Source organism: Vitis riparia, chromosome 11 (assembly GCF_004353265.1).
Source record: "Vitis riparia cultivar Riparia Gloire de Montpellier isolate 1030 chromosome 11, EGFV_Vit.rip_1.0, whole genome shotgun sequence".
NCBI classification, from domain to species: domain Eukaryota; kingdom Viridiplantae; phylum Streptophyta; class Magnoliopsida; order Vitales; family Vitaceae; genus Vitis; species Vitis riparia.
The window spans coordinates 18840816-18856130 of NC_048441.1; the positions used below are offsets into that span (position 1 = coordinate 18840816).

At 37.8% G+C, this 15315-nt stretch overlaps 3 protein-coding genes across 3 annotated transcripts; 2 read left to right on the forward strand and 1 right to left on the reverse strand.

Annotated features, from left to right (window-relative positions):
• On the forward strand, positions 1–4411 carry LOC117925280 (12-oxophytodienoate reductase 3). The gene is made up of 5 exons (XM_034844250.1): positions 1–301; positions 454–594; positions 1458–1588; positions 1735–1920; positions 3571–4411. The coding sequence occupies exons 1-5, from the start codon at positions 225–227 to the stop codon at positions 4230–4232; spliced, it is 1197 nt and encodes a 398-aa protein (XP_034700141.1). The 5' UTR covers positions 1–224; the 3' UTR covers positions 4233–4411.
• A 5265-nt stretch (positions 4412–9676) lies between these two features.
• On the forward strand, positions 9677–10638 carry LOC117925602 (auxin-binding protein ABP19a). Its single transcript, XM_034844664.1, has one exon. It carries the CDS (start codon positions 9754–9756, stop codon positions 10378–10380), a length of 627 nt encoding a protein of 208 aa, XP_034700555.1. The 5' UTR covers positions 9677–9753; the 3' UTR covers positions 10381–10638.
• A 2395-nt stretch (positions 10639–13033) lies between these two features.
• Positions 13034–15001, reverse strand: LOC117924842 (pentatricopeptide repeat-containing protein At5g66520-like). Its single transcript, XM_034843546.1, has one exon. The coding sequence runs from the start codon at positions 14999–15001 to the stop codon at positions 13034–13036; it is 1968 nt and encodes a 655-aa protein (XP_034699437.1).
• Between the last annotated feature and the right edge of the window lie 314 nt (positions 15002–15315).

Genomic DNA, 15315 nt, shown 5'->3' on the forward strand with positions numbered 1-15315 from the left:
TCCGGTCTCCAATGACAGACAACACAAAGTGCAAAACGAAATCCACGTGAAATAATCACATCTTGGCCGACCAGTTCCCACACTCCCGGCCGCTCCCGATTCTTCCTCCACCGTCCAATCATATCTCACCGTCTCCGGTTCCCATATATAGATCATCTCTCTCCTTTCTCTATCATCTCCACTGCTCATCACTCCGATCATCTTCACCGGACTCGTAGACGACAATGGCGGAATCGTCGGCCGAAGGGACCACCACTCTCTTTTCTCCCTACAAGATGGGCAGATTCCAACTCTCTCATAGGTCAGATCCTCTCCCTCTTCCTTTTCCGCTCCGCCGCCACGGATCTAGACCTTTTTGGTTTTTAAATTGTGCCGCAGTCCTCGGAATTTGAAGCTGTGTTGAATTTGTATATTGAAATTGATTGAATTGAATTTACGGTGGTGTCATGGCAGGGTGGCGCTGGCGCCGATGACGAGGTGCAGGGCAATGAATGGAATTCCGCAGCCGGCGCTGGCGGAATACTACTCTCAGAGGTCCACCAACGGCGGATTCCTAATCACTGAAGGCACTCTGATCTCCCCCACAGCCGCTGGGTAATTTCGTAATTTCGCAATTTTGCGGTCCTTTCCAGGGTCTTTCTCGGAATTGAGTGAGAGCCTCCATTATTGATTAGGGGGCTTTCGGGTGGGTGGGATCAAATTCCTTTATGTAGTGCTCTCTGGGCCCATTGAAGTCTCCGCTGCCTAATTATTTCCTACTTGGGCCGGTGGAATTGGATATTTTGGAGTTTCGACACTGATCCAAATAGTGAAAAAATGCTTTTAATTTCATAAAAATTTACATAATTTAATTTAATTTTTTCATTTCTAAAGAAGTTTCACCTCCATTAAAAAAAAAAAAAAAAAAAATTATTAATATAAAGCTTTTGTAATAAAATATTGTTTATGCGTTTTAGGATTTGCACTAGGCATGATCATATTTCATATATTAATTTCCAGAGTCTACATGAAACATTATATAAATATAATTTCTTAAAATTTACTAATGGGAAATGCCTTGGCGTAGACTTTTTTTTTGGTGGGCATGATATGTAAATTATGTAAAAGGGTCAGGTTGAGAAGTTCTTAGATAGTAGATCATGTACAAGGGGCATGATATTGAATCCTTTGAAGTGTTTGATTCATGTTATCTTCTCAATATGATTGGGTTATCTCTTAATGCTCTGTTTGATTGATTTTTAAGAGGCCAATTTTTTTAAAGCTTAATAGAAGTTTTAGTTTACGTTATATTTAATGAAAAATTTATAATTTTAATTTTGTGATTTAGGAATTATAAAAAAATTATCCCAACCAACTTACTTCTCAGTATAATTGGGTTACTTCTTGGAGAAATAATTCAGAGAAATTGGGAGTGAATACCATAGCATTTTTTTACTGATATGTGAAAGTGGAAGCAGGTTTCCACATGTTCCGGGTATTTACACTGGAGAACAAGTGGAGGCGTGGAAGAAGGTTGTGGAGGCTGTTCATGCTAAAGGGGCCATTATTTTCTGTCAACTATGGCATGTTGGCCGAGCATCCCATCAAGGTAAACTCCCCTCATTTTGCATGGTGAAATTTTCGGTTTTGATCATTGTATGCACCTGAATTGAACACATCCCCCTATGTTATTGTCATTTGCTGCTTCCATTAGTACTAACACTAGCAGTTTTTGGGGGAATGAATAAAAATTAGTGTATCAACCTGGTGGGACTGGTGCACCCATATCATCAACCAGCAAGCCCATAGCAGGGAGGTGGAGAATCCTCATGCCAGATGGGAGCCATGCAAAGTACCCAGCTCCTCGAGCGTTGAAAACCTCTGAAATACCAGAGGTGGTGGAGCACTATCGCCAGGCAGCCTTGAATGCGATTGCAGCAGGTTAGTTTAATTTAAACCACCACCTAAAGGTTACTTTTTCAGTTTTTTGATAGATTCTTGTTGTATAAGATCTAATGACTATTATATTATCATAAAGTTTCTTTGTACAATAGTTTATCAGGTTAATCCTCGTGGTTATCTAGTAGCCATTAGTAGAGTATGCGGTGTTTACTTCCTTTTTATTCAAGGAAACCCACTTGATTTTTTGGCTCTAGGCATGGACTGCCTTTTCATTACTTGGTTGTGTGTAGGTTTGCCTAAAAAGGCTACATTTTATGGTACTGACCATTGGATGCTGGAAGTGAGTTGGATGTGGAATATATCATGATGAGTTTGACTATCACTAGGTCGATTACAAATAAAATTCTTGCTAGGTACTGCACACAAAAGAGAAGTGCTATATCTCTTTAAAGGTCAAGGAAAGATCTTGGTATTTCTTCAATGTTTTCAAACTGAATATGCTCTTCATTTGCTACTTTTTGTAGAGGAGGAGCATTTTTGTGGACGAAATCTTGATTCCGATTAATTTTGGGCATGGCCATAGTGGATAAAGAATGCCCAGTGACTCAGCTAGCATCCCCCTGCTGTGGATTGGTGGTGGGGGTAGCTGGTCAGGCTTTGAACTGCCGACGAAAAGGGCTGTAATTTAAACCCAGTAGTGTAGACATCTGAGGAATCTAAATTGGTCTGATAGCTGAATAATTCAGCAAGTGCTTACTTTCTTGGGGCAGATGGTCATTCCATTCCAAACGGAGCAGGGTGAAATAGACCACAATGATTAAAATAGTCCCAAGATGACTTCCTGTGAGGAAATTGCTTTGTTGGGAATAAAACAATTTAATTGATTTATGAACTGTTGTTGCTAAGATGCTGCTCTAGGTAATAATTTTGATGCTTCAATGACCTTTAGAGCTCTGTTCATTTCCCATGTACATGTCCCAAAAGAGCCTTTCTGAAAAAGTTCATATTTATTTGTCAACACCGCATTATAGAATTTATACAAAAGATAGAGATGCCTTAAGGTCAGAAAAAACTTGTACTATTTTATTAATTAGTTTCATCAGAGGCATGCCACCATGATGCCTTTCCATGATGAAAATTCTTTACTCTTTTGTTAACGTGGAAACAAATTGAGTGACTTTGAATATGTCAACTTTTTGTGTCTATGCAACAGTCTAAAAGGTTATGTATTTTTCAAAGTCATGATGCCATGTACCACTGTCATTCTGGTGCACGACCCATGGACTAGATTCTTATCAATAGCCCCTCTTTGGAAGAAAGAACCCTTTTTGCTTTCTTGCCAAACAATACATACTCCTCCAGGGAGTAGGTCATTGTAGTTAGATCACTTCTTTGACCAATTTAACCTACACTTAACATTGGTGCATCCAATAATATGATGTAATGTTAAAATCTTTACAAAATGTAGCCATTGTTTGGTTAGCATTCTGGAAACATTTTCCGGTCAAGAACTAATGTTGTTGCTGGAACTGAAATTTAGAACTGGGCCAGGAGCAGCCTGTTAGCCTTTTAAGCCTTGACTGATTGAATTTGGTTTATGATATCCTACTTAAGTCATTCAATTGGAACAATCTTCATAGGCATGCTACCATCTTCCATTAAGAAGCATGTAATAATCCGTGTGTACAGGTTTTGATGGAATTGAGATCCACGGTGCCCATGGCTACCTCATTGACCAATTCTTGAAGGACGGGATCAATGATAGAACAGATGAATATGGCGGATCCATTTCAAACCGGTGCAAATTCTTAGTGCAGGTGGTTCAGGCAGTAGCTGCAGCTATCGGTCCAGATCGAGTTGGTGTCAGAGTTTCACCAGCAATTGATCACCTTGAAGCCACAGACTCAAACCCCCTCAACCTAGGCTTAGCAGTGATTGAGAGGCTTAACAAGTTGCAGCTAGACTGGGGCTCAAAGCTCACTTATCTCCATGTGACACAGCCCCGATACACAGCTTATGGCCAGACAGAGTCAGGTAGACATGGCAGTGAAGAAGAGGAAGCTCAATTAATGAGGACTTGGAGAAGAGCTTATCAGGGAACCTTCATTTGCAGTGGGGGGTTCACCCGAGAATTGGGACTGGAAGCCGTAGCTCTAGGGGATGCTGATTTGGTATCCTATGGTCGCCTTTTTATCTCAAACCCGGATTTAGTATTAAGACTCAAGGTTAATGCCCCTTTGAATAGGTATATCAGGGCTTATTTCTATACCCAAGATCCTGTCAAAGGATACACAGACTACCCTTTTCTGAACAAAGGCAGTGAGAGCCATGAGCCACTGTCACGCCTCTGAGGAGGATGCTGCTAAGCATACCACGTGTGAGTGAAGTCGAAATAATGTATTTGTAGCCCAGAAGTTGAATCGAATGAATGTGTTGCTAAAGAAGAAACCTTGTATTTTATTAAAAACAAGCTTCAATCAAAGCATGTAACTTATTTGGTCTATAGATTTTACCTTGCTGCGATATTTTATCACTGTGCTATTCACTCTAAACATTGCATGGTCCAAGTCTATGTTTTCTGGGTCTGATGCATATGCAAAGTAAGGATACGCATTGATCATGAGGGGTGAGCCCTATGCTGATAAAACCCCCAGAATGTGTTTTAAAGCTGTGAAACCCTCTTAGGCCCAGAGCTTGATGCATTGTTGGGTATGTCTCCATTCACAATACCCAGTGTGATTGTAATGCCAGACCCTTTAAGAGCTTCAAATGCCGAGGGATCAAGCCCAAAGAGCCTCATTCTTTGAATCCCATACAGTCATACTGTTTGTAGAGTGCCACCAGCTCTGTTGCTGATGGGAGGTTGTCTCCCTTGAGGCGATAGAAAACACCTATATCTGCTGCTGCTCAACTGCCAATTATGCTGCGCACAACCAATGCAATCCATAAGGGAGTAGCCATCTCTTCAACTCACTGTTGCCTGTTTCACAAGTCACTCTAATCGACAACTAATTAATCAATATCAGAATAATATAGGTTATTTTTATTTTTTATATTCATCTCAAAAAGTTCTTAACCCAATTTAGAAAAGAGATAGCTTGCTCACTTACCATTTATCTATATATATATATATAAGTTGTTAAACATGCTTAAAGAGTATAAGAGATAAAAGTAGAATTTGAAGAATTTTATAAAATGAAAAGAATAAAAAATATTAAAGAATTTAGAAATCACCGAAGAAAGGAAAAAAAAAAAAAAAAAAAAAAAAAAAAGGAAAATAATAGAAAAGAAAACAAGAGAAAATTTGTTAAAAATATTTTTTCCCATTTTCCTTAGAAAAAGTTGAGGAACGCTTGGAAATAATTGTAATTTTCAAAATTTTCATGAATAAACAAATAAAATATATATTTTTCTTTCTTTTTATTATTTTTTTTATATTTTTTTCCTTGAAACTTTTCATGGAGCCCAAGTTTGAATTAAAGTTTTATAGACAATTACTTTATGATAATATTTTATTAAAATGGATATTGAGTGATAGCTAATTGAAAATAATATTCTTTAATAAATATAGATATTTATTTTTGTGGATTTTATTTTATTTAATAAAATTAATTAAAATGTTTAATGAAATGCTTAACATGCCTTGCCTCTTAACAAATTTTACCTATGATCAGATAGCTTATGCCAAAAAATAAAAATAAAAAATTCAAAAAGGAAAGATGATTCCCCACTTTAAAAAAATAACCTCCATTTATTAAAAATTCTAAATAGAACCTTAATTTGACATTTTAACCCTACACTTTTTCTCAAAAAGAATGTGGATGTATGGTAGTGATTAAAAAATTTGGAGGGCATTTTTGTCTAAAAAAATTGTATTTCATGTTTGAGAAAATAAAGGCTATGCTTAAATAAGAAAAACACCCTAGGGGGTGAATTGGGTTTTTAAAAAACTTTTTCTACACAACAAATTCAAGTACAATATAATAAAAAATAAAGAGAGAGTTAGAGAATTCAAATTCGAATTTTATAGTGGTTCGACACTTCCTTACCTATGTCCATTCTCCTCAATCTCCTAACCAAGTGAGGGTTTCATAACTCGAAGTTTCAACCAAGCTTCCAATCTTCTTCTTACACTTGGATTCCGACTCCAATGGGCTCTTACACAATCTCTTCAAGATTCAAACCTCTTAAAGGCTTTAACACTCAGTTTTTACAAGAATGAATCCCTCAACTTAGCTCAATAATAGCTCAAATACAAAACAAAGCTAGGATGACTCACAAGGGTGCACTAAAAGATATGCAAGTGAGGATTAATGCACTAAGAAGGAAATGAGAGCTTTTAAGGCAAAAGCAAATAGATAGACAATTGTATTCAAGTGTTTTCTATGTCATAAATGAAATGGAGCTCTCAATTTATAGGTTTCGAAGCTCGGGAGCCAAGAACAGCAAAAAACAGTCTCAATCGGTCGAGCTAGGGATCGATCGGTTCATTAACTGTTGGAGCATTTAATGTTTTGGCAGCTTACCGTTGCTTCGACCGGACCTCGATCGGACATCGACCGAAGGTCAATCGGGAAGCAAGGAACCTCAATTGGGAAAGGAAGGTTACTGGAAGAGAGAGAGTGTTTTTTGACATTCCTTAACCGGACCTCGACTGGACAAGGGTAACCGGTTGACCGGTTCCCTAACCGGTTGAGTCGATTGGCCAGAGTCTCGACTGGTTCAACCTTTTAGCCTTGAAAACCTATATTTTTCACTTCTTTTCTTTTCTAACACTTAGGCAAAGTCTTCAGATAAATTAATATGTCAATTTTGAAACGTTTTGCCTAAGGTACATTTGATAAAACTCAGGTTTTAATAAAATTGCAACTTTAAAGAACAAACTGAGTTTTCCAAAGATGTATAAAAAGATATGTAAACCTTAAGTGTACCCATGCATTCATCTTACATTTATTTCCTATGATTAAAAGTCTTCCAAAAGTCTCGATCTTGTATCCATTTGGTCCATTGATGAATTTCTGAATTTATACCTGAGATTCTTTACCATTCAAACCAATTAGTCACTTAACCATAATTGTTATGATCAAAACCTGATAGGAAACCCTTGGGCTAACAATTTTTTTAAAAGATAAAGGCTTTTTTTCGAAATATATAATTAGTTTATTAAAATAAAATAGGCTATTTAATTAAAATGAATGAAATAATCCCAAAGTTATAAATCTAACTCTTTATATATTCCAACCTAAAACATGATCAATTTTAAACATAATACTCCTGGGTTTTCTTAAAAAAATAAGATTATTTTTTGAATCTTTATGAAAATAATCAAATATTGAAAGATAGATATGTAAAAAATGGGTTTGTATTTTTCAAATTTCAAACATAAAAGGAGTTACTTTTACAACTTTAGGATCGTTTCGTCCAAATAATTTCTTAACATTATATTTAGTTATTTCATTAAATAATTCCTTAAGATTATATTAGTTATGGAAAAAAAAAAAATTCTCATATTTAATTATATCATAAAAAAATACAAATAAAAATCAAATATAATTAATATTAATTAGAAACATAACTTTTTCAAATTATTTAATATTTAAAGTGAATTAAAAATAAATGAAATGATTTTGAAAAAACATGTAAAGGTAATTTATTAATTTTTTATTTTCTCTATATTTCCCTCAAATTTTCCGATAACCAAACATAACATCATTGTATTACACAAACATCCTCATTTGCCCCATGATAAATAGCTAACTAAAGGTGTTGTTATTTTTCACCTATGGTTTCTAGGAGCTTTAGCCTCAGCTGCTAAAGGTTATACTCACAATCCTGTTAATTCTCTACTCACTGTAGAGTGTGTGGTTGATACGTAAACCCTAACACCACAAACGCCAACTTTTGATACATGGGGTGTAAAGTTGCTCCTTAAACCCTAACACCACAACCATCAAGTCTTGATACATGAGGCGTGTAGTTGCTCCATAAACCCTAACACCGCAAACACCTATTCTTAATAGGCACAGCCAATTGAACAATCATCTTTCCTAAAAGCTCAAGTTGTCGGGATTTGAATACTTTCCTTCCAGCTCATGCAGAGATGGAAGCAAGTGGGTAGACGATCATAAATTTGTGATCATAGATAAATGGATGGATGGAGGTCTCAGAGTTCCGATAATGAGAGCTCTACTCTAAAGTCGTTTTTGGAACGCTGGAATTTTCATTCTCATTAATTAATGTGTTTGGGTTTTATTTTATCTCACTCAAATTCTAATTTTTTAAAATTAGTATTATCGTTGTTTAAAAATAATTTGAAATATATGTATTTTTTAATAAATTATATAATTATTCACTGAAATACCCTTTTCACTAATTATGTCATCAATAATAATTAAAAATTAGATTCGTCCATATAAATGTTTTTCTTCCTTTTAGATATCTTCTTTTATTATTATTATTATTTATGATTTTTTTTCTCCAACAAATAATTACACTGCAAAAAAAGTTGAGAATTATTTTTTTCTTCGTAAACAAGCATCTAATATAACAAATATAAGGTAATTTGAAGAGCGTGATCATTAGAAGTAGTGACTATGATAAATTGTAGATGAGTTTGAGTTTTATTAAGAATAAGATTTATGGTTTTTCTCGTGGTTTCTTCAGAATTTTTTTTCATTAGGGCAAGTTGAGGTTAATTTCAAATATTCTGGTTATGTAAGACATTTTCTTTATTTTTATCTTCACGTTCAATTCAAGAGATAAAAATACAAATAAAAGGTAATATATTGTTATTTTTAAAAGGGAAATGAGTTTGAGTTACCATGGAATAGCTATTGATGCAGAGTTCCTTACGAGGTGTTTGTTTTTGGAAAAAAAAAATCTTAGATGATAATAATAATAAACATATCTAAAAGAAGGAAAATATTTACGTGGAAAAGTCTAGTTGTGAACGAGTATAAATGACATTACAAGTAAAAACTCGCTTTTTGCTAAAAAGAATTCATCATCGTGGAACCCAAATCTCACTCTCATTCGTATCATGATTGATTCCTCTCTTTTTCCATTCCTATTCCCCGGTACTAAAGCCTAAAAGAGTAATTTGAATAAGCTAGGCCAATACTCGGGAAGGATAAGTTGAAATTTGAAATGCAGAAGCAAGTGAGATGATTGAACAATTCGGACAATTCTATGAGAATCTTGCAGTGGGGTATCCACAAGATGCCCTTATCCTCTGGCAATCAACAAAAGCCCTTCAAGATGGGCAATGTCTAGGAACCACACATTGGGCAATGGCTACCGTTTGAAGGGGTGGGAGTCGTGGGACGACTTGCAGGAGTGCCTTCTAGCTGTAGAAAAATGTTTTGTTATACTAATGGACCACCTTCTCACATCTCCCTATCTTGTTTGTATTGTTGGGATAAGACCAGATCAGATATCAGAAGATGTGATTTGGGTGGTGGTGAAAGATCGTAAATGAGGGGTTTGATGAAAATTTCAAGCTTACGGATTGACTGTGTGTTGAAATATTGAAGTTTTCTTACTGCCTCACTGGCTTGACGTGATGGAAATTGGAAAGGCCAAAGATGTTTTCACTCCTTGCCGTCACTCATGAGCCAAAAAAGAGGTTTCTTGGTTTTTCTGAAAGAAAAGATTGCAGAATCACATGCATCACAGCTCAGAATCTGTCATTTTTCAAGCTTTCATTTTAGGGTACACTGCATGTGAACTTTTTTGCCCGTATATCTCTAGCAATCAATTGAAGATGCTGAAAAAAATATTCCGCATTCCTGATTCTATATATAAGGGTGCCAAGCCTGATCAGGATGGCAAAGAAGGGCTAAGGCAAAACATTCTTCTGTATATTTGGTGAAGATGTTTCTCCCAATTCTCTGCATCTTTTCCCTTATCTTATCATCTCATGCTGCAGTGCAGGACTTCTGCGTCGGGGACCTTGCAGCCCCAGAGGGGCCTGCAGGCTACTCTTGCAAGAAGCCTGCAAAGGTTACTGTTGATGATTTTGTTTTCTCCGGCCTAGGCATGGCAGGGAACACCTCAAATCTTATCAAAGCTGCTGTGACTCCGGCTTTTGCTCCTCAGTTTCCTGGCTTGAACGGTCTTGGCTTGTCCATAGCACGCCTGGACCTGGCTGTAGGAGGGGTTGTGCCAATGCACACACACCCTGGAGGCTCAGAAGTCCTGCTTGTTACGCAGGGGTCAATCTGTGCTGGGTTCATTTCCTCAGCCAATGCTGTCTACTTCAAAACTCTTAAGAAGGGTGACATTATGATTTTTCCTCAAGGACTACTGCATTTTCAAGTGAATGGGGGTGGGATACCATCCACCGCCTTTGTTAGCTTCAGCAGCCCACAGCCTGGTCTCCAGATCCTTGATTACGCTCTGTTTGCAAACGATTTGCCAACTGAACTGGTGGTGCAGACCACTTTCCTTGACGCAGCTGTGGTGAAGAAGCTTAAGGCTGTTCTTGGTGGTACTAATTAAGGTCACTGGAGACCGGCGCTGCCTCATTTCTTCCATCATTACTCATCTGTTGTTTCTCCTTCCTAGTATCTTTCCTGTGGTTGAGCTGGTCTCTACTCATAGGATTCTTTGAGTCAGTTTAGTGTTTCCTTTCTGTACTGGTTTCTATGTCAAGTATGTGAACCTAATGATTGTTGCATGCATTCCAGCTCGTAAAAAACAGCATTTTTTCAAAGACAAATGCAATTCTCTTTTCTGAGTCCCATCAAATTAGAACCATGGAACATGATACCCTTATCTTTTCCTTGGTGTATACGGTCCAAATTTCATTGTCTGTTGTTTCTTTGAGATATGCTACCATCACCTTCACCACATTAACATTAATGCAATAACGATAATCAAGATTCTAATTTCATTAACATAATCACTGTCAAGTTGCCTAAGGATATCATCTGATTTGCCAAATTGTCTCTGAAACGGTAGGGACCAAATAGAACTACCATTTAGTGAGACATGAATTATCTTTGTAGGGTGTGCATATCGAGGACTGAATGGCAAAGCTACAAACTTCTCAGACAAGTTAGCCTATGGTGAATGTAAAAAGTTGCATATAAACAATGACCAGGTCATGACAATACTAAAAGAAAACTAACAAACAAGCAAACAGAATATTGCAAATAAAGAGAAGGGTAGCAAGTCTCAACACAGAATCAGAATGTAGTATTAATCATTGTTTATCAGCATCATTTACTTGAACAAACCAATAACGAAGCAATATATTGTCTTTGATTGCTTAACCATAATTACATAGAAAAAAGAAGACAAAAGGATGAAATTTACTCAAGTTTAGGATGGCAGAGCAAAGGTGTAGTAGATTGGAGAAAAATGTTAATATGCTGCTTGCGTGCTAAGGTAAGGGCTTGGAAACCCAAATTTCTTCATCATGTCTTTTTTGGAAAATAGAGCTGGAGAGCTAGTGCCTAGCCGGCAAGATAAGAACCTTGCCTCAAAAGCCCTCTTCAAAATAAAAATGACATATGGATCCGATGACTTGAAGCCTGCCACACTGGTGGAAATCCATCCAAATAAAAACCCAAATCAAGACCAGTGTTATAAGCATTTATGATGCCACCGACCTATCTAGTCCTAGTTGAAGAAAATGCAACTTGGCAAGCTTTTTGAACTGGGCTTTTCCAGTGCAATGACCAGAAAAGAAACTTGCTACCACATTTGTATTATAAAATTGCCAAAGAATAAAGCTGAAAAGCTCTAACCAACACCAAAAATGGCATAATGCTCTTACAAGTTGCTTCCCCACCACCCCAAGGAGATTCAGAAGGATTGTCAAAAATAGCCTTGCTGCCACTAGAAACTGTAGAGACAACAACCTTACTTGGATTTCTTGTCCTCAGCACATGGCAACCACCCTACCAGCCTCTAGCTCATGATAGGTGACAGATACAGGATCACTGCCAGAGCAGAAGAATAGACTGATGTTTCTCTCGAGGTTGCGGAAACACCCTGAGAACCACTCTTGCCCCCTATTAGAGAACCATCATCATCAAGTATTCATACACTGAAAGAAGAGGTCTACTTTCATACAAAATTTACCATTGATATGCCATTTCCTCACTATCTGATCTTCTGGGAAAACTTTTACACCACATCCTTAACAATTCTCTGGATGATAACTTGTTCAGGGGTAGTTCCTCTATCCCCAATTCATACATAATAGCAGCTAAAAAAAGTGAACCTTCCAATACAATGATCAACTGCATCTGAGACCATTGCAGACCTTGCCTAAAGTTGGTACATATGTCAAGTAGGGAAGACCTTATTATCTTTTGCAATAAGAATAGAAAATTATATATTCAGCATCATCTTCTGTTCATTAGAATGTTGAAAATCCGTTTCTAAGAGCCTTGTAGACATAAAAGAGATTTCTAAGAATCTCATCAGGAAAGGAGTAAACTTTTGAGAAACCCGAACACTAAGAATAGGTTCCTCCTTATTCTTCATTGTCCACAAAAGAAGACTGAGCTTTTCCTTCCATTGGCACAGAGTCCTGATGTTAAAATGGAAAGCATCAAGGAACTCTTTGGGCATTGCTGCAGACCTTCTTTCATGGAAAACAGCAGAAGATCATCTGCAAAGCATAAACAAGCTGGACAAGTTTTTATGCATTTTGGACAACACTGAATCCTATAATCACTCATCAGTAGTAGCCAATTGTAGTCTTCTTCATAAGCAATTGATGGCAAGATAAAAAAAAAAAAAAGGAGACAATAAGTCTTTCCCTGCATGAGACCCCTGCCCCTGCCAATCCCATACAACCTCTTAAGCCCACTCATTTGGGAGCATAAAATGGCTAGTTCAGGCTCAAGGCCTTACAACACAAAAAGGAAGCCCAGAGAGCACAATCCAAGCTGCAGGAGACAATGTGATGACCTATGATTAAGAATCCAATATAACTCTGGATAGATTAAATGGAAAGGGATCATGTAGAAAGCCTCGAGTAATTGAATTAAGGCTTTGTTGGTTGAATGAGCAAAGTGTCCCTCTTGTAACTCATCTCTATTTCCCAATTACCTCTTTAAAGATCATTTTCCTCTCCAAAACCTGATGCTGAACCTATTACTTTCTTTAAAAGGAATTTCAGAAATCCATAGATTGGTTACCAGTAGTCCTTGCAAGAACACAAGCCTTCTTCAAAGTGATGAAAACATTTCCGATCTCTGATGGCAATCTTCCTTTTAAAAACCTTTGAAACAAGCTTAATAGCATAGTGGCAGTCACTACATATCCGAATATTCTTTACAATCCGCAAAGTTGATCCAGACTTTGTGTAAAGAAATCCAAATGCTACAGCCAGTTTTTCACTATGGTGTCCAATTACAGCCTCCTTCTCTTCCTCTTCCACATCAAACACAACTGCTCTTGTCTCTTCCCTATATCCAAATTTTTTAATCTCTTTGACAATTTCTTCCCACATCAAGTAGATCTCTTCTGTTTTCTCATGGGATCTGTCCCCTGAAAAAAATTCATGAACAAAACCAGCTACTTCAATCAAGCTACACCCTGGAACCCGATTTACTTTTCTTCTTCTCATAGTTTTCCTGATCTGTTCAGCATCTTCACCTTTCATGGACTCCGCATAGATATTTGAAAGTAGAATATAGCGGCCATCATGGTTTTGATCAGATTCCACCAGTAGACTTCCAACTCTTTGACCCATTTCAGCATTGCCATAAACCCTGCATGCGCCAAGGAGGGCTCCCCAAATGACATTATCTGGTTTAATTGGCATTGAAGCAACAAACTTTTCTGCCTCCTCCAACAAACCTGCCCGGCCTAGAAGATCCACCATGCAAGCATAGTGATCTAACTCTGGTCTAATTCCATGAACATCTGACATTGAAGCAAAGTAGTGAAAACCCTTCTCAACCCAGCCAGCATGACTACAAGCACACAAAACTGCAATGTAAGAGACACCATCCGGTGAGATGCCCTCACCTTTCATTTGCTCAAAAAGCTGAAGCGCTTCCTCACTGCATCCATTCATTGCCAAACCAGAAATTGCTGCTGTATAAGCAGAAACATCCCTTTTCCTAGATGTACTAAAGGCCTGCATTGCCAGATCAATACTGCCACATTTTGCATACATGTCAATCAAGGCAGCAGAAAGTATAGAATCAACCCTTACACATTTCTTTCCAATGTAACAGTGAACCCAACGCCCATGATCCAAAGCCCCTAACTGAGAGCATGCAGAAAGAACACTCACCAGAGTCGCAGAGTTTGGCTCCTGATCCAACATTTGCATCTCCCTAAACAATGCCAAAGCTTCCTTTGGCTGCCCATTTTGAGCATACCCAGAAATCATCACTACCCAAGATACCATATTCCTCTGCGGCATTTCCACAAAAAACCGATACGCATCATCCATACAACTAAACTTCACCAACCCACCAAGCAGACTATTCCAAGAAATATCATTTCTCTCAGTCATTTTGCTAAACAAGCTAAGAGCCTCCAAAATATTCCCATTTCTAATACACCCATCTATCATCGAATTCCACGAAACAACATCTAGTTCAGAACTTTCATCAAACACCCACCTCGCATCATCCAGCCTCCCACAGACTGAGTAAAACCGAATAATCGAATTGCGAACAAACACATCCATTTCAAAGGAGTTCTTAATCACCATACCATGAAACTGCCGACCCAAGTCCAAAGCTACACAATTCGAGCAACCCTGGAACAAAAAGGTAAAAGTGAAGTTATTAGGAGCAAGACTGAGCACACCCATCCGAACAAACAAGAGCACCGAGCTCAACAAAGATCCAGGCCTGCGGGCGCGTGAGAAGCCACGAATTGTAGTGTTGAAGAGGAAAACGGTGGGAGGTGCGGAGGTTCGGAGAAGGAGGAGGAGGGCGTAGTCGATGTCGCCGGAGGGGTCGAGAGCTGAGAAGGAGATGATGGGCCGGAGAGAGGGCGGTGGGTGCGTTAAGCCATTGATGATGAGTTGGGTGTGAGCTTCTTTGAACTGTTTCATGGATTTGCATTTGTGGAAGATTGCAGTGAAGGAGATGCTGTGGAAGTCTGGTTTCAAGGGTTTGAAAATGCTTGGCTTCAACATCAATGGAGATTAGAGAGAGAGAGAGAGAGAGAGAGCGCGATGGAAAGAGAGGGAGAGACATTTGATTTCTGTTATCCGTGGTTTCAGATGGCGGCAAAGTTCAAAATTCTGTTTGCCCCCAACCGGAACTTCCCTCGATCCATTTTGGGCTCGTGTCGCAGCCCATCTTTCAAAGAATCCATTATATATATATAACGAACAAAAAAAATTGTTATGATATAATTCAGATCGTATTACTTTGTATCTTATGTGGTCGTATTGTTTTTTATCTGGTCTAATTTAATTCTATCACCATCCCGTATATTTATACTTTC

What these genes read in the sequence shown, in the direction of transcription:
- LOC117925280 (XM_034844250.1), top strand. Translation starts at nt 225, where the DNA reads ATGGCGGAATCGTCGGCCGAAGGGACCACCACTCTCTTTTCTCCCTAC. An exon ending in AGATTCCAACTCTCTCATAG is followed by an intron (nt 302 to 453) that starts GTCAGATCCTCT and finishes GTGTCATGGCAG; the next exon opens with GGTGGCGCTGGCGCCGATGA. An exon ending in ATCTCCCCCACAGCCGCTGG is followed by an intron (nt 595 to 1,457) that starts GTAATTTCGTAA and finishes AAGTGGAAGCAG; the next exon opens with GTTTCCACATGTTCCGGGTA.
- LOC117925602 (XM_034844664.1), top strand. Translation starts at nt 9,754, where the DNA reads ATGTTTCTCCCAATTCTCTGCATCTTTTCCCTTATCTTATCATCTCAT.
- LOC117924842 (XM_034843546.1), bottom strand. Translation starts at nt 15,001, where the DNA reads ATGTTGAAGCCAAGCATTTTCAAACCCTTGAAACCAGACTTCCACAGC.